The sequence below is a fragment of the Scyliorhinus canicula genome, chromosome 21 (assembly GCF_902713615.1).
Source record: "Scyliorhinus canicula chromosome 21, sScyCan1.1, whole genome shotgun sequence".
NCBI classification, from domain to species: domain Eukaryota; kingdom Metazoa; phylum Chordata; class Chondrichthyes; order Carcharhiniformes; family Scyliorhinidae; genus Scyliorhinus; species Scyliorhinus canicula.
The window spans coordinates 44,141,954-44,161,236 of record NC_052166.1 but is presented as its reverse complement, the minus strand read 5'-3'; the positions used below and the strand labels follow the sequence as shown (position 1 = coordinate 44,161,236).

At 40.9% G+C, this 19,283-nt stretch overlaps 1 protein-coding gene across 8 annotated transcripts in view; it reads left to right on the top strand.

The window, feature by feature from the left end:
- The window catches only part of LOC119955553 (DENN domain-containing protein 1A-like), a 641,178-nt gene that overhangs the window by 525,276 nt on the left and 96,619 nt on the right, over positions 1–19,283 (top strand). For all 8 annotated transcript variants that reach the window (XM_038781844.1, XM_038781841.1, XM_038781843.1 and 5 more), the window contains exons 14-15: positions 12,443–12,544; positions 15,272–15,359. In XM_038781844.1, coding sequence (XP_038637772.1) covers positions 12,443–12,544; positions 15,272–15,359 — 190 coding nt within the window. The remainder of the gene's footprint in view (positions 1–12,442; positions 12,545–15,271; positions 15,360–19,283) is intronic.

Below are 19,283 nucleotides of genomic sequence, written 5' to 3'. Positions count from 1 at the left end.
ACCAGTATTACTCTTCAACTTTCCTTACAAAGAACATAAGCCAATAAGACTGTGGCTAAGAGTATCTTCCCTTTACCACACATATGGTTTGAGGACTTGGCTCCAACCCAGAGAAGGTCAAATATCTCGCCTCGATTACTTAGTCAAATTTGATTGGGAGCACTTAATGATTCATAATAAACCTTGAAAAATTACCTGAGGGGAATTAACACTGCTCTCCTGCGGTTAAGTTTTTTACTGTTGTCATTGGTCCTCAGCTCACAGTGCCGAACCCAATATTGAATATGGAAGGGTGCATTTTATAAAAAAGATTACCTGTCCTCCGCCACTTTTCCTGATATGCATGGGCAATTAGAAGGAAAGAATATCTTCTCCAGTTTAGGCTTGCAGTGTTCCTTCTAAACTTTCTAATGTTCCAATAGTTCTGTATCTCGTTGCAAAATTAAGGTATTAGTATGTGAAAATTCAATGTTCCTTTCAGATCTGTCTACAGCCTTTGATGTGGTTGACCTCAAAGTTCTGTTCTAATGTCGCTCTACAGTCAGTCAGCTGGGTAGGGCTGCAGTTACCTGGTTTCATTCTTACCTATTCAGTCACAACCAGAAAATGACTTGAAATTATCACTCATCCTGCTCCCAAAACATTGCGTTTGGTTTCCCCAAGATCTATGCTTGGCCCCCTTCTATTTCTCATCAACATATTGCCCCAAAGTATAATGTCAGGTTCCACATGTACTCCAATGACACCATCCTACCACTATGTGCTTTGACTCCTCCATTGTCTCTAAACTGTCCTTCTCTGACATTTATTATATTCATGACTGTTCTTCAGCTTCAATTCCACTTTTCTGCCTGCTCCCCATATCCCTTGATTCCCTAAGAGGCCAAAAATCTCTGTCTCAGCTGGAAATATATGCAAAAATGGGACATCCACAGCCCTCTCGGGTAGAAATTGGAAAGGTTCCCAACTCTTTGAGTGAAGAAATTTTACATCTCCACTCTAAATGTTCAGCCTCTTATCCTGAGACTGTGCTCCTATGTTCCAGATTCCCAGCCAGAGGAGTGTTGGCTGATGAACTGGGTGAGCAAAGATTTCCTCCAACTAAATATTGCAACGACAGGAGCCGTCGTCTTCAGTCCCCATCACTCCCTTGCCCCAAACTCTATCTCTTCCTCTCCCTGGCAACCGTTTGAAGATGAACCCAACTGTATATGACCATGATGCTCTGTTTGACTCTTAGATGAGCTTCCTTTCACACCGTCATTAAGCTGGTGAATTTTCACCTCTAATATTGCCTGACTGCTCCCCTGCCTCCACTCATTCCATCCATGCTTTTGTTTCCTCTACAATCTATTATCTAGTTAATTTCTGGACGGCCTTCCTAGTTCTAACCTCAACAAACAAGGTCATTAAAACTCTGCACCAAGTATCATTTCTTTTTTATGTAAAAAAAAATTTCAAAATGTTTTTATCCCATCCTTAAAGTTACAAAGCGAATCCAAAGAGTAGACAGGAAAAATCCTTAAACCATTTCATTGCTTGCTCCAAAGTTCAAAGTTTGAAGCCATTTTTGGTCTCCACATGGGAGACATACAAGGTCCAAGCTGACAAGAAAAGACATTGCACCTCATCTTGGGCTTGATCTGACGTTTGGTCTTAGCCAAAAGGGCGAGAAGCGTTTTGCTCCCGGTTTCATAACTCGCACCAAGTACTGCTGACCTAACTTCACTGTGCTCACTGACCTATATTGATCCCAAGTTTACATAGAAAACAGGAGTAGGAGTCGGCCTTTCGGCCCTTCAAGCCTGCTCCACCATTCATTATAATCGTTGGTGATCATCCAACTCAGTAACCTGTTTTCGCTTTACCTCCATATCCTTTGATTCCTTTAGCCCTAAGTGCTATATTTAACTGTTTCTTCCAAACATACAATGTTTTGGCTTCAATTGCTTTCTGTGGCAGAGAATTCTACAGACTCAACACTGTCTGGATGGAGAAATTTCTCTTCCCCTCAGTCCTAAATGGTTTATCCCTTATCCTCAGATTCTGACCCTCTGGTTCTGGACTCCCCTGTCATTGGGAACATCATTCCTGCATCTACCCTGTCTAGTCCTGTTAGAATGTTATCAGGTTCTATGAAATCCCGCCTCATTTTTCTAAACTCCAGCGAATATAATCCTAACTGACTCAATCTCTTCATATGTCAGTCCCGCCATCACAGAAATCAGTCTGGTAAACTTTGCTGTACTCCCTCTATAGCAAGAACATCCTTCCATAGATAAGGAGACCAAAACTGCCCACAATATTCCAAGTGTGGTCTCACTAAGGCCCTGTTTAATTGCAGCAAGACATCCCTGCTGATGTACTCAAATCCTCTCGCTATGAAGGCCAGCAAACCATTTGCCTTCATTACCACCTGCTGCACACTACGTGCTTGCTTTCAGTGGCTGTTGTACAAGAGCACTCAGGTCTACTTGCCCTCCCTCAATCTAAACCAATCAGACAATAATCTGTCTTCCTGTTTTTGCTATGGAATGGATAATGTCATATTTATCCATAGTACACTACATCTGCCATGCATTTGTCCACTCACTCAACTTGCCCAAATCACACTGAAGAATCCTCCTCACTGCTCACCGTTTCACCCAGCTATGTATCACCTGGAAATTTTGAGGCATTACATTTAGTTCCCTCTTCTAAATTTTAAATATATATTGTAAATGGCTGGAGTCCCAGCACCAATCTCTGCATTATCCCACTAGTCAGTGCCTGCCATTTGGAAAAAGACACAATTCTTTCTACTCTTTCTTTCCTGTCTGCCAACCAGTTTTTTATCCATCTCAATACACTGCCCCCAATTCTATGCGCTTTTAATTTTGCACGCTAATCTCTTATGTGGCACTTTGTCGAAAGTCTTCTGAAAATCCAAATAAGCTACAGACACTGGCTCCCCCTCATAACTCTACTAGTTCCATCCTCACAGAATTCCAGTAGATTTGTCAAGCATGATTTCTCTTTTGTAAATCCATGCTGACTCTGTCTGATCCTGCAGCTGTTTTCTAAGTGCTCTGCTACTAAATCTTTTATAATGGTCTCTTGCATTTTCCCCACCACCGAAGTCAGGCTGACTGGTCTATAGTTTCCTGTTTTCTCTCTGCCTCCCTTTTTGGAACATTGGGGTTACATTAGCTACCCTCCAATGAACTGTTCCGGAGCCTATAGAATCTTGGAAGGTGACCACCAATGCATCCACTATTTCTAGGGCCACTTCCTTAAGTACTCTGGGATGTTGGTTAGCAGGCCCTCGGGATTTATCGCCCTTCAATCCCATCAATTTCCCAACATAATTTCCCTACTGTTCCTGATTTCATTCAGTTCATCCCTCTACTAAACCCTGTGTTCCTCAACATTTCTGCTATGTTACTTGTGTCCTCATTTGTGAAGACAGAACCGAAGTATGTATTTAGTTGGTTAGCCATTTCTTTGTTCCCCATTATGTATTCCCCTGTTTCTGACTGTAAGGGAACTACATTTGTCTTCACCAATCTTTTTCTCTTCAGATACCTGCCGAAGCTTTTAGTCAGTCCTTATGTTCTCCGCATGTTTACTCTCATACTCTATTTTCCCCTTCTGAATCAATCCCTTTGTCCTCCTTTGCTAAATTCTAAACTGCTCCCAACCCTTAGGTCTATTGTTTTTTCTGGCCAATTTGTATGCCTCTCCCTTGGATCTAATACTATCTCTAATTTCCCATATAGGCTTTGGTTTAGCCACCTTTCTCATTTTAGTTTTGTGCCAGACAGGAATGAACAATTGTTGTAGTTTACTCATGCGCTTTTTGAATGTTTGCCATTGCAAACAACACCTCAACTTTAAAACTGTAATCAGCCTTGATCATAACGAATGGCAGGGCAGGTTTGAAGGGTCTGTTGGCCTACTCCTGCTTCAATTTCTTGTGTTCTTATTTTCAAATCCCTCCATGGGCTCACTCCTCCCTATCTTTGTGATCACTTTTAGTCTTCTAGCCTCCCCACCCGCAAATCCCTGCACTCCTGGCAGATTCAGGGCGGGGAGAGGGTGGGGGGGGGGGGATGCATTGGTGTAGTGGTATTGTTACTAGACTGGTCATTCAAAGACCCAGTGCATTGCTCTGGCAACTCCGATTTGAATCCCACAAGGCAGATGGTGAAATTTGAATTCAATAAAAAATCTGGAATTACAATTTGGGGCAGCAGGGTAGCATGGTGGTTAGCATAAATGCTTCACAGCTCCAGGGTCCCAGGTTCGATTCCCGGCTGGGTCACTGTCTGTGTGGAGTCTGCACGTCCTCCCCCTGTGTGCGTGGGTTTCCTCCGGGTGCTCCGGTTTCCTCCCACAGTCCAAAGATGTGCGGGTTAGGTGGATTGGACATGCTAAATTGCCCGTAGTGTCCTAATAAAAGTAAGATTAGGGGGGGTTGTTGGGTTACGGGTATAGAGTGGATACGTGGGTTTGAGTAGGGTGATCATGGCTCGGCACAACATTGAGGGCCGAAGGGCCTGTTCTGTGCTGTACTGTTCTATGTTCTATGTTCTATGTTCTAAAAGTCTAATAATGACCATGAAACCATTGTCAATTGTCGTAAAAACCCATCTGGTTCACTATGTCCATTAGCGAGGAAATCTACCCGTCCTTAACGTGGTCTACATGTTACTCCAGATCCCACAGCATTGTGGTTGACTCTTAAATGTCCTCAGGGCATCGCACGCTGCTCAGTTGAAGGGAAAAAGGGGTGGGCAATAAATGCTGGCCCAGTCAGTGACACCCAGATTCCATGAACAAATTTTCAAAAAACATTCCTAAAATCTGATCTCAAACTTTCCTAAATTTAATTGTCCCACCATTGTTGGCCATGACTTCAGCTGCCAGGGCTCTGAATTCCCTCCCTGAATCTCTCCAGTCCTCGACCTCTCTTTCCTACCTCTCATTAAAAAGAACTTGTTAAAACGCTTGGACCAAGCTTTTGGTCATTTGCCCTAATATCCCAATGTGTCTTTACACCAAATTTTGCAGCACTGCTCATAAACAGCCTTCGAACATATACTACATTGAGGGAAATTAGAACATAGAACATAGAACAGAACAGGCCCTTCGGCCCTCGATGTTGTGCCGAGCAATGAAATTTATAAATCAACGCTGTTATTGTTGTGTGCCTTGACCAATTCTGACGAGCACCTAGGCCAATAGTTTCCAGGTCTAAAGTTTTGGCATAATAGGATCATCGACCACAGTCTCATTTTTTTTAAACTGCATTCACCATCTAACTTTTATTTTTGGAATCACTTCAGTTTTGTAAGCTGAACAGACTACCATGCTACCCCCCTTATGCACTGTTTAAGAAGTAGCTACTGTGTGGCAATAGAGCTAATAAATGTTAATGCGCAAAATGAAATGATCGCAAAATGCAGGTAGGCCTTGAGGGTAGCAGAGTTGGCAGTTTCTGGCCTTGTGAAATGCTGCCCATCTGCTCACTGTCAGAGTAAGTTAGTGGTGCATTTGGATTCGTGCCCTAGAGTTTCAGCTTTGAGCTAGTCATGTGACAGTCGCCACGACAACTCGACAAGACTTGTAAACTGCTGCTTGCAGAGCCAGATGCTCCAGTGCACATGTGGTCTAATTATATGTCGTTTTCTTTGCAATTATCAGAAAATCTGCACTGCTGTCTACATGCAAATGCTTAAAGGCATTATCGGCTCTTGCTTTAATGTGCACTGTATAACTTGGGTTTGAATTGTTTTCAATAAGATACCTTTGCATCACACAGTATTTGAGATTGTGGTTTAGACTGTAGTAATACTAAGATTCGGGCTGTGAATCATAGAATGATTGCAGCATTGTAGAAGTCTATTCAATACATCATGTCTGTGCTGGTTCATTGATAGTATCCAATTAGTTCCACTTGTCTGCCCTTTACCCATAGCCCTGCAATTTTTTCCCCTTCAAGTATTTGTCCAATTTCTTTTTGTAAGTTATTATTTAATCTGTTTCCATTAATCTTTCAGGGAATGCATTCCAGATCATAAGTAGCTGTGTCAAAAGAATGTTTTCTCAACCCACCACTGGTTGTTTTACCAATAAGCTTAAATCTGTGTCCTCTGGTTACTACCCTCTCTGCTACTGGAAATAGTTTCTCTTATTTCCTCTATCTTTGTTTAATTAGTGAATTGAAAAGAGAAGGTCTCATATATTGAGGGGAAAATTAGCAGCTTGAACGCTCAAAATACAGCAAGCTTAACCAATGAAATTGTATTAATGGCATTGAAATAAAATCCAGCAGCTTGCTTTAATATATTAAACATTCAAAGACCCTTTGCAGAGGAGAGAAGCATACTGAGCTGTATTGGGAAAATGACAGAGTATCAAAAGTGAAGATTTTCAAGTGGAAAAATTGAACAAAATAGGGAGTTTGAGAGTAAAGTCAAGTCAGCTAAGACCACAGCACATAATAACGAAGCACTGAATGAGGCAGCATATTAGCAGGTAGTCAGATGACTGAAAGATACAAGTTGGATCATAGAACCAGGTGAAATTTCAGAAGTAGGTTGGATGAGGCCATGGATGAATTTGTAAACAAATTCAATGAATTGGAGAACAAACAGCCAGTGAAGAAGGAAGGGATGGGCATGGTGCTGTTTCCAATGATTTGGATTTTGTGTTCGGTGATGGTCATAGAAGATAGGAGCAGGAGGAGGCCTTTTGGCCCTTCGAGCCTGCTCAGCCATTCATCACGATCATGGCTGATCATCCAACTCAATAGCCTAATCCTGCTTTCTGCCCATAGCCTTTGATCCCATTCTCCCCATATATCCAGCCGCCTCTTGAATATATTCAAAGTTTTAGCATCAACTACCTCCTGCAGCAACGCATCCCTGCTTCTTTACTCGAAACTTCTCGCAATGAAGGCCAGCATACCATTAGCCTTCTTTACCGCCTGCTGCACCTGCATGATTTACCTTTAGCGAATGGTGCAAAGGACACCAAGGTCCCGCTGCACACTCCCCTCTCCCAATTTCTAACCATTCAGGTAGTAATCTGCCTTCCTGTTTTTGCTTCCAAAGTGAATAACCTCACTCTTATCCAAAATACATTGCATCTGCCATTGATTTACCCACTAGCCCAACCTGTCCAGATCATGCTGTAGGATCCTGCATCTTCGTCACAATTCACCCTCTCACCTAACGTGGTATCATCTGCAAACTTTGAGATGTTACGTTTTGTTCCCTCATCCAAATCATTAATATACATTGTGAATAGCTGGGATCCCAGCACCGAACCCTGTGATATAGGATAAGGGCTTTGAAGCTCAAACAGGGTGAAAGGTTGTACAATACCTGATCTAGCATGAGGGATCAGCCAAGATAGGGGGCAGCCAGATAAATATCCAGAGATTTTGGCAGGAGCTCCAATGATAAGGTGGAATAAAGTTCTGGCTCATCCATTGCATTGGATCGAACAATCAATCTGGCAGGAATCTGATAGACACTATAAACAGCCAGTTCTACCCGTTGTAACTAGCCTAAATCTCATAACCATTAACTGACTATGAATAAATGACTATGAAACCAGTAGCTACAAGTAATGTTGCCACGGGTGATGTGTGAATAAAGAAAAGGAATGTGCAACAACTGGAACCTGGGAATGACCTTGCAGATGAGGGGGAAATTACCACTATTTATTAATTCATTGCTATATCACATAACCTCCACTATGCGACACAATATTTAAGCTGAAATTATCAGAGAGAAAAGATCACAGTTGCCAATACACATTTATTAAAATTACAGGGCCAGTTTAGCTCACTTAGCTAGACAGTTGTTCATCCGTGATGCAAGGCCAGCAGTGAGGGTTCAATTCCTGAACCGGTTGAGGTTCTCAACCTTGCCCCTCGCCTGAGGTGTGGTGACCCTCAGATCAAATCACACCAGTCAGCTCTCTCCCTTAAAGGGGAAAGCAGCCAGTGGTCATCTGGGACTATGGTGACTTTAAAATTAGAATTTCTGAATTTATTGAAAATCAGTGGCGGTTTTTCCGGTTTGTAACTTAATTCCTTAAAACTTCAGAGTAATAGCTATCTTCAGGAAAAAAATAAAGCAGGCAAAAGATGTTGCAAGATTGAAAGCAGCCACATATCAGTCAGAACAACGATTATGTTAATAGATTGATGTTAGCTGACCTCAAGTTCTAAAATAAAAGGGAACGGATCATCTCTGAGGTGAACTGCTTTGCAGTTTATAAATTCCAACGGTATTGGTTTGGAAGAGATGACCATCTACTGATTAGAAATTTCTAGTTGACAATGTTACACAAAATATTTGTTAACCCATGACAGTTTATGTAAATTCTGAGGCTACATTTGTGGTATTTACAATATTAAACTCAGAAAATAGTATTTATAAATATGCCAACCAGTACAAAGTCATTTCTCACATATTATTGAATACCCCTGGTCTTTGACATTCTCCTTTTAAATCGACAATGTGAAGACATAATTGAGCCCTGCGATCTAATGATAGAAGTTTGGCCGTCATTTTCTTAATTATAACTCTGTTCCCGTGATAAAAGGGTGTGAATTGTCAGCAGCTGTGGCTGCCTGCACCCTGTTAGAATGCACAGACATACACTCCGGCAATATTACTCACCTGTGTTATACTCTAGAAGTTGATCTGTAACACTAATTTAGCATTTTCTAGAAATCCTTTTAAACATTCCTCACAAAGATAAGTTCTAAAAAAGGACAAAATGTCACGTAGCAAAACATAGCCCAATTAACTTTGTTACTAAGACTCCATGGTAATGAATATCAGTCCAACCACTGTTTCTGTAACTTGAAACTTCAGTTGAAGGAGTGGCTGCAACCAAGACGCCTGTTTTATACATGAAAGTTATCAAGGCCGGGCAGCGGTGGCACAGTGGGTTAGCCCTGCTGTCTCACGGCGCCGAGGTCCCAGGTTTGATCCAGGCTCTGGGTCACTGTCCGTGTGGAGTTTAAACATTCTCCCCGTGTTTGCATGGGTTTCGTCCCCACAACCCAAAGATATGCAGGCTAGGTGGATTGGCCACACTAAATTGCCCCTTAATTGGAAAAAATGAATTGGGTACTCTAAATTTGTTTCAAAAAGTCAAACCACACAGAAAAGGCCCTGGGGGCCATCGTGTCTGCAGTGGTCACAAACATTCACCTAACTATTCTAATCCCATTTTCCAGCACTTAGCCTATAGCCTTGTAGGCCTTGGCATCATAAGTGCACATCTAAATATTTCTTGAATGTTATGAGGGTCTCTGCTTCCATTACCCTTTCAGGTAACGAATGCGAGATCCCACCACTCTCTGGGTGAAAACGTTTTTCCTCACATCCCCTCTAAACCTCCTGCCTTACCTTAAATCTATGCCCCCTGGTCATTGATCCTTCCACCAAGGGAAAAAGTTTCTTCCTGTCTATTTATGCCCCTCATAATATTAAATCTCATTCACGTTCCTCCCTCACTTTCCTCTACTCCAAGGAAAACAACCCTGTCTAGCCAATCACTCTTCATACCTAAAACTCTCCAGCCCAGGCAAATCTCTTCTGCACCCTTTCAAGTACTACCGCATTCCTATAATGTGGATTCCAGAACCGCACAAAATCTCTAGCTGTGCATAACCAACATTTTATACAATTCCAGCATAACCTCCCTGCTGTTAAACTCTGCGACTTGGCTAATAAAATATACCATATCCCGCCCTAATCACTGTATCCACCTGCTCTGTAATTTACGGGACCAGTGTGCATGCACACCAAGGTCACCCTGATCCTCGGTGCTTTCCAGGGTCCTGCCTTGTTTGTGCTGTCCAAGTGGATCACCTCACACTTATCTGGATTGAATTCCATTTGCCACTGATCAGCCCATCTGACCAGCCAGCCTATACTCCCCTGTAATCTAATCTGTATTTACCACCCTACCAATTTTCATATCACCTGCTAACTTACTGATCAGCCCTCCTACATTCATATCTAACTCATTTATATAAACCATAAACAGCAAGGGCCCCACTGCCCCCTGTGTGATCCCACTGAGCATGGCTGTTTTCAACACCCTCTGCTTCCTGCCATCTAGCCAATTCTGGATCCAATTTGCCAAATGTAATTGGCTCTCATGGGCTCTTAACCTTCACTATCAGTCTCCCTGAAGTCCAAATAGACAACGTCAAATGCATTTCCCTCATCAACACACCTGGTCACCTCGTTTGAAAAATTCAATCAAGTTGGTCAGACATGACCTCCCTCAGCAAAACCATGTTGACTGTTCTTGATTAATCCCTGTCTCTCGAAATGCAGATTCATTCTGTGTCACAGAATTGCTTCCAATAGTTTCTCCATCACCTGAGGTTAGACTGGCAGCATGTAATTTCCTGGTTTACCCCTTCCTCCCTTCTTGAATAATGGTATCACATTGTCTATCCTCCAGTTCTCCTGCACTTCTCCTGTGGCCAGCGAGAAATTCTGAATTATAGCCTGCCCCCCTGCTGTATCCTCCCTTCTCTCACTCACAGCCTGGGGTACATTTCATCAGGCCCTGGAGATATATCTACTTTTAAGCCTGCCAGTCCACAGATCCTTCTATCTTTCTATGTCAATCACTTTAATTTTTTCACAATCCTCCTCCCTGATTTCTATACCCACACGGTCCCTCTCACAACTGCAAGTATTCAGTTAGAACCCTACCTACATCCTCTGGCTCCATCATCGAATTACCACTGTGGTCCTTAATGGGCTCTACTCTTTCCCTAGTTCCCTTTTGCACATTCTATATGCCTCTAGGGTTTCTGTTGTTTTGAGCCCACGATATCTGCCATAAGCTTCCCTTTTTCTCCCTTAATAATCCAGAATTCATTGGATTTGTTGGTCCCAATCTTATTTTTGATTGGAACATGTTGGTACTCTCCCTGTTTCCTTCTTGAATACATCTCCTGTATTCCTAATATAGTATTAAAATATCTTGCACACCAGAAAGTAGCTTAAGGTCACCCCTTAAACAATGCTGATTAATGCATTGAATACAGTAATCCTTAACTGCTGTCTTTATTTCCATTCAAACAACAAAACAATCTCAGTTCTCAATACACTGTTAAAATACAGTTAGTCCTTAGGAATACCTGCTTTACAGAGATTTTCTTTGTAAAAGAGAGATCTTTTGAGGCTGCTGTAAAAAAATTAAGACCTGAATCCTGTCGGAACCGTGCAGAAATTCCGGCAGCATTTCTCCAGAGGATGCTTCTTAACTTGTTTCAGTTCCCCTTCTAATCAGACAAGACTGAACTGCTTAGAAAGACTGATAATCTGTCTACAGACATATCTTTAACTGAACTGCAGATAGAGCTAAATGTGTGACACCTGCTCATAGCTTACTTTAGAACTCAACTGACCTGCTTTTCTGCAAAATGCCTGATCCTTAGCTCCACCAACTAACGATATCATCCCACCAAGCTGAAATCTAATTAACTCCACAGGGAACCCCCCTTAATGCAAACAAAACTACATTAGCCCAAGCTTTTTACAATGTTTTAATTGCATCCCTGGCCCCCAACCTTTCAAACCAAGATTCTTTTAAAACAAGACTGCAGCGGTCTCACACACACATTAACCCAGGCCTTTAAGCTTTACTGTACCAAATACCTGAAATACAATAAATCCCTTCGTTCATCACAAGTAGAGAAAGTTTAAGAAAATCAGATACTCCTAAATGTAATTTGATCCACAGCCCAACTGATTTGTTTTTCAAACATGGGGCACGACATTAATGACAATGATCAGGGAAGAGGAGGCAAAAAATACTACATTCATCACAAAGTGTTACAAGATGTTACAGAAGCAGTAATGATTTAAAATCATGGGAGTGCTGTTCTTGATATTAGTTCATATTCATGTGTTGGTATGAACAAAATGAATGATAGAATATCCATTCATTCAATTCATAAGCAATATGTCCAAATTATATTTCAACGGTTGAGAAATGTTCCAGGTATTTAATTGTTCATCTTGTGCTTCCCTTTTATCTGTCTCCTATAATGAACCATTTTAAGTATGCTGCAGGTAAGTCTGAGGATGTTGCCTCGGGTAATATGGAGGACATTGCAGAAATTAACTCAAAATTCTACGGTTGAACCTCAAACAGTGACTTTGTTTATTTGAAGAATGTATGGACAGGATAAAGTTCACAAAAGCCTGGTATAAATAACAGTATTTGAAACCATGACTCATTTTCTGTACATCTCCAAAAGTTCATTATTGTGAGCATCCAGTCTCTCTCTCAACCACACTTGAATCATATGATTGAAGCTCGATAGTGCGTCTGTTACTTCATATCTAGTTAACGGCCCAATGAACTCCTCCACTTAACATTATAATATTGTCTTTGTTTCCAGGAGGAACCCATTACTTTTAATGAAGATGTTTTTGTTTCACACCGCTCCAGTGCCATGAGACAGTTCCTTCAAAATGCAATTCAACTACAGCTCTTCAAACAGGTGAGAGATTATTGTTACCTTTTGGGATGGTTGGCAGCACACGTCACCCTCACTGTTTTTCATTATATTGAAAACTCAAGTGCAAATTTGAGCTATGTTGCGGAGAAAAAGTACAGATATTTGTCTTGAGTATACTCATCCCCCCTCACGAGAAACCATACGGAAGACTCTTGGATTTACAAACAAGGCCTTTATTGTGATGTTAAAGCTCGGGCTGATGACGTTACTAGTTATCAATGTCCAATCATGACAATCAATTAGGTCTTCATCATGCATAGTATATGAAAACAATTAACCAATCATAGCATGAGGATATCTACTTGATTATAATACCCATTCAACACAAAGACATCTACATGCTGTCTCCTGATATTTATCACCGGTTCCTCATAATCGAGCAAGTGGGTATCAATCACCTCCCCTGTCTAAGTATAATGGCCTTCTCAAGGTAATGATGCCCACTGCAATAACAATTCTGTATGATTAGGCTTCCCTTCCCAGACAAGCTAGTCCCAGTACAAATGGTGAAAAGATCTCACATTGTTCCTTGATATTGTCCGCCTGTTGCTTGTCTATCCTGGGGCCTCACCATCAGCAAGATGTATCCTTGGGATGGTTTCCTATAGCGAACAACTTCAGTAAAGATTGATACAGAAGAATTTTAACCCCTTCAGCACTTAGTGGATAACTAAAGTTTTAAAACTAATTCTGATACAATGTCTGAAACGACACCCTTTTAAGCAACAATGGGGTAATTCTTCACTGAGATTAGCTAAAAGCAAGTTATTCGCCACATAAAATTGCAACACTAAACACTGGCTTAAAAGTAATCATTATGGAAGTTGCTAAATGTAACATGGAAGTTATCAAAAGAATTAAACTCGCAAGAGGTGCGTTCAGCAAGATCCAAACAACTTGGAGAACAAACACTTGTGGGAAAATATTTTACTCAAATGTTCTGTCTGTTCAACACTTCCCTCTCTATCATTATGAAAGCTGGACTGTAGACAACCAAATGATGAAACCTTTTGCAATATGAGCTTATAGATAAATACATCGATAACTTGGAAAGAGAGAGTAAACAATGAGAATGTGCTGGGGAGAATGGAATCCAGAAGAGGCATGATAGACATCATCAAAAGAGCTGGCAATTTGTGTTTTGACCATCTGATAAGTTGTCACAAGATATACAGAACACTGTTTGAAGACAATGGCAAATGGAGCCAAGAAAGACCAAGTGTTTCTTGGACAAGCAACGTCAAAGATGCACAACCATGGGCTATCAGGATTCAGGGGGACAGTTTACAGTAGAACCAATGGGTAAAACATTCCATCCAACCCTTGGCAAGAGGAAGGAACCTCAAAGGAAGTCAGCCAAATAGTAGTTACCCAGAAGGAAAAAACAGTTCAGACCAGTATTCTTAGTTCTGACACTTTACTGTTTTTCCTTCTGGGTAGGAGGAATGATAAAATTACAGAAGGTAGATTAGAATGATCTCTTTACCAAATTAAATATTCAGTTATAAATTTTAAGAAGTACTGGCAGATGAGTTTGATTGCTTGTCCCATTATGCTCGAGAGAAATGAAAAGGAAGCCACTATACTAATTCACTATTGAGCGTTATCAATCAAGCACAGACTTGATGGGCCTTGATGGGCTTCTTTCTGCACTGTAGGGATTCTGTAGGGATTCTGTGGATTTTATGGAAGTCATTTAAACAATATTCAACTTGCAGAAATTTTATGAAATTTGATCCCTCGTGCCACTATGCCATTTAGCTAGATCACGGTCGTTGATGTTATGGGTTTGTAAGATGCTGTCGAAGGAGCCTTGATGAATGGCTACAGCACATCTTTTAGATGATACACACTGCCTCGTTGGTACTGGAGGGAATAACTGTTTAAGGTGGTGGGTGGGGTGCCAATCAAGCAGGTTGCTTTATCATGGATAGTGTCGAGCTTCTTGAGTATTGTTGGAGCTCCACTCATCCAGTCAAGTTGAGAGTATTTCATCACACTCTGACTTGTGACTTGTAGTTAGTAGGCAGTGTGTTAAGTTCCACAGAATTCTTAGCCTCTGATCTGCTCTTGCAGCCACAGTATTTAAATGGCTGGGTCAGTTTAGTTTCTGGTCAATGATAACCATCCAGGATGTCGATCGTGAGTCATTCAGTAATGAGCATGCCATCTAATGTTAAGGGAAGATTGTTAGATTCCGATATTCATTGCTTGGCACGTGTGGTAAGAATTTTTACTTGCCACTTATCAGCCCAAGCCTGAATATTGTTCAGGTCTTGCTGCATGTAGACACAGGCTGCTTCAGTATCTGAAGAGTTCTAAATGGTGCTGAATGTTGTCCAATCATCAGCAAACACGTTAGTAAACTTTCCCATTTATGATTTATGATTGATAGGTCATCGATGAAGCAGTTGAATATGTTTGGGCCTGGGACACTGACTCAACATCATGAATTAAAGGACTTCACTCAATAAAGAACACCCACTCCCTAAATTCCATCTCTTTTTTGACCATATATGTAAAATCTACAAACCGAAAAGTATTTTTGTTTCTGTCTAATTTAAAGATTCTTTTAATTAACTCTTGCCCATTAATGCTACTTTGGCAGCATAAGAATTTGTGAATACTGTGCTTTCACCAATATTTTGCTTTCTGAGAATGTCACACATTTGAACAGTTGTGTTCTCAAAAAATGGTTTTATTTTTCAGTTCATTGATGGCCGACTGGATCTCTTGAATTCTGGGGAAGGATTTAGTGATGTGTTTGAAGAGGAGATAAACAATGGTGAATATGCAGGTGGGTAAGACCTTACTGCGCAGATTTTGGTCTAGTGAAGCTGAAAAAGATTAGTTTTGCTGATATTTCGGGCCAAAAATTAAGAACATGTGTCAGTTTACTGGCCTTGACTCAAGCCAGACATACTATAGTTCTCTTTTGAGAAGCAAAATTAAGGGATGAAGGTTCTTGCTTTGATTACTTGCATTTGCATCATTGTTGCACCTTGTATGCCTATTGATCAGCTTATCATAGAATCATAGAATTTACAGTGCAGAAGGAGGCCATTCGGCCCATCGAGTCTGCACCGGCTCCTGAAAAGAGCACCCTACCCAAGGTCAACACCTCCACTTTATCCCCATAACTCAGTAACCCCACCCAACACTAAGGGCAATTTTGGACACTTAAGGGTAATTTATCATGGCCAATCCACCTAACCTGCACATCTTTGGACTGTGGGAGGAAACTGGTGCACCCGGAAGAAACCCACGCACACACGGGGAGGATGTGCAGACTCCATACAGACAGTGACCCAAGCCGGAATTGAACCTGGGACCCTGGAGCTGTGAAGCAATTGTGCTATCCACAATGCTACCGTGCTGCCCTACAGTGAATATCATGTTGATACAATTCATATTTTTATTGATTTATGAGGAGTATGAGCTTGTTCTCACATTAATCAGAATAAAAGTGCTCCTTTTGGTATTGGATATACTAAAACGTGGAAAAAAACAGAGGCCTGCACGGACTTTGAGATTTTTCAGTTTCTTTTCATTTCCAGTGTATTTCAGAGGTGTTGCGAACACGATAAAGGAATATGCTGCGCTTCTTCTTTTTCTTGTGTGAAATGCATCTCTGTGGTGTCGATTTAAAAATAAATGATCAAATTGGAACTTTTATTGAGGCTCAGATTCCAAATAATGGGAGACGAGGCTTGGCAACAGGAAGTTGTGTGCAAACGCCATCTGTAATCAGGCCACCCAACTCTTGGGGAACTTTTTGAAACATTTTATTCTCAAAATAGAAAGTTACAAGAATGTATTTTTGAAAGGAATATCAGGAGGCAACACATTCTTGTATGTTCTGTACCTTTTTGATTTCCATAAAAATTATTTTTTTTTGTAAGAGAAAGGGTTTCAAATTTAACCACCTGATTAGAAATTTTATGTTGCAGAACAGGAACTTGTAATGAAAACTGCTTTTAATTTAAATTAGAATTTATTTTCCAATTCTAGGTGACAGTCTGTGAGATGTAGAAACCACAGCTATTGTTAACTAAGGTTGATTAAATTAGTATTTGTAATACCAGCAACAAAACATTATGGCCATGTTGTATTACATTTTAAAGTTTTTAAAGGGTGGAGCATTTATTAACACACGGCTTAAGTTTTATTTAACGCATTTCAGTTTAAAAGCAAAAAAAAGGAACTTTGCCCCTGAACTTTGGAATTCTAACTTTGAGCAAAATGAATTTAGTAGTATGTGTTATTTAAAAATGCATGTCTACTTGTGCTAATATGTGTAAAGACAGATTAATTTTACACACAAAGCATTTTTCATTCCTCTCTTTTTAAAAAATATATTTTTATTGGCATTTTCAAAATTATATACATTGCTGTTCGTTTTCATTTCTTGTACAGTCACAAATATTCCTTCTTAGGTTTCTCTATTTACAGTCTGTAGCCATCTGGCTGGCTCAGCCTACAATCCCCCCTAACCACCCCCCCCCCCCCCCCCCCCCCCCTTTCATTGCTGTTCCCTATTTTTTCTTGCTGGGTTTTGCTACCTTACCTTACTTCCCCCACCCCCGGTCCTCCCTCGCTTTCCTCGTTCTATCTTGTCCTGGCTGTTTCCTACTGGCTGTTTATGTGTTGGCCACAAACAGATCTCGGAACAGTTGCGTGAATTGTTCCCATGTTTTGTGACCCAAGGATAGTGAATTTCATTTTCTCCATTTGGAGAAATTCTGATAGGTCGGACAGCCAATCTGCAGCTTTCGGTGGTGCTGCTGATCGCCAACCAAGCAGGATTCTACGGCGGGTGATCAGGGAGGTAAAGGCAAGGGCGTCCGCCCTCCTCCCCATGGAGAGATCTGGCTGGTCTGATACCTCGAAGACTGCCACTTTTGGGCATTCCTCTCTGTGACCCTTCCAAAAGCAGTGAATCTTGCTCCAACATTCGACAAAGTATATCTTTTAGAAGCATATGACTAATTATTTAAATCTTAAACCAGAAAACAGAAACGTCAAAAAAAAATTATGAAGAAATAAAAAAGAGCACACGAGTCTGGATGTTTTACATTTTAATCCTTTCATTATTGTTTTTAATCATTTTCTTTTTTCTTCCTTTAACTCTTCCAGCTGAATTGTTAATGTGTACAGAACTTAAGTTTACTTTGGTGATATACTCATTGTAATTATATTACTTTTCATAAGGTTGAAGATGAGTTGTGCCCTAGATTAGAAAAAAATAGCCTAGTGATAGTGAAATCTCTAACTTTTAGGAAGTCTACATCGAATAAGATCACACCAAGGCTGCTGATACATCGAGGAAGAAAGATCAGGAAAAACAATTACGTGATAGCCGGAAGGAAATTACCGCAAAACAAAGCTAGGGGGAAACAAAGGGGAAACAATTGCAAACAGCCTGAGTGCAGGTTCCGAAGTGTGGTCAACAAAATTAAAATAACAGGAGAAAAAGTGATTGGAACAGAACGAAAACATTCAAAAAGGCAGAGATAAAAGCAGAATGTTCAAAAGAATAGAACAAGAGTGAGACAGCACATAACATGTGCAAGAGCGAGACCCATGATCAAAATGAAAGAGACAAGACTGCTTTATTGATTTCCTTCCCCCACACCATTTTAAAATGATACATTTCATATTATGTCCAAATATTAAGATTTTGAAATTATCTTCTCAGGGTTGTGTTTAATATTGTTGTGCGCAGTACAGCAGAGGTGATTTCCTTTTTCTTTTCACTGACTGGAATATTGACTTCAGCGTGACTATGATTGCATTATAATTCTTTTGTAAGATTAAAGGATGACAGACGAAAAAATTGTGAAAGCGAAAGGACAATTTGACAGCAAGGTCTACATGAAAGGTACAATGTTAATATGGACAGGGCCTGCCTAACGATAGGCTGTACATGTGAAAGGGACACTTACAAAAGAAGCAAAAAAAGGGGAAAGAAGCAAAGCGGAATGTGAAATAGAATCACAAAAGCAGGATGTAATAATTTTCATTCTGTCTTTTCCTGTTCCTTTTTTTCTCTCCTGTTTCTTGTCATTTTTTTCTTGATTCTTCATGGCAGCTTGGAGAATCCAAAGACTTGTCTGATTGTGCTCTTAATCTAAGAATTGAGAAGGGTTGGGGCAGGGGGTGCAAGTGGGAGGAAACATTGTTGTCCGTCCTGATTTTGTGACTGTGTAAATACAGAAACATTGCATTTGTTTTTCGGTGGACTGATTGATTAATATTCACATTGCACCAAATCCTTGGGCTTCTAGAAGATCATACCCTGGAGATAACCTGGAAGATGTGCTGGAGACCCTTCGGAGGTCCCCACGCACTAACTATGCAGGAATTGCCTGGGCAGTTTCAACTTCAGTAAGCGAGTATTATTATGATAGCATCCATTCGGCAATTACTTTGCATCTGAAACTCTGCTTTAAAGCTGAGACTTCAGACGGTTCCATCTCACTTAGCAGAAGAGTAGCACAGGAAAATATTGAGGGATTAAAACCAGTCTCCACCTCTGGGTAACTATACTAGTAATCCCACAACCCCACGACTAACCTGAAAACTGACTACCACCACCCTCACCCCATGACTGCTCCCATCCCCTGACTATCTCCTCCACCATTGACTAGCCCCCACCCCTTGCCTCCCACATCCCACCCTACCCAACTCACTCGCTTACTTTATGCACTTACCTTATCTT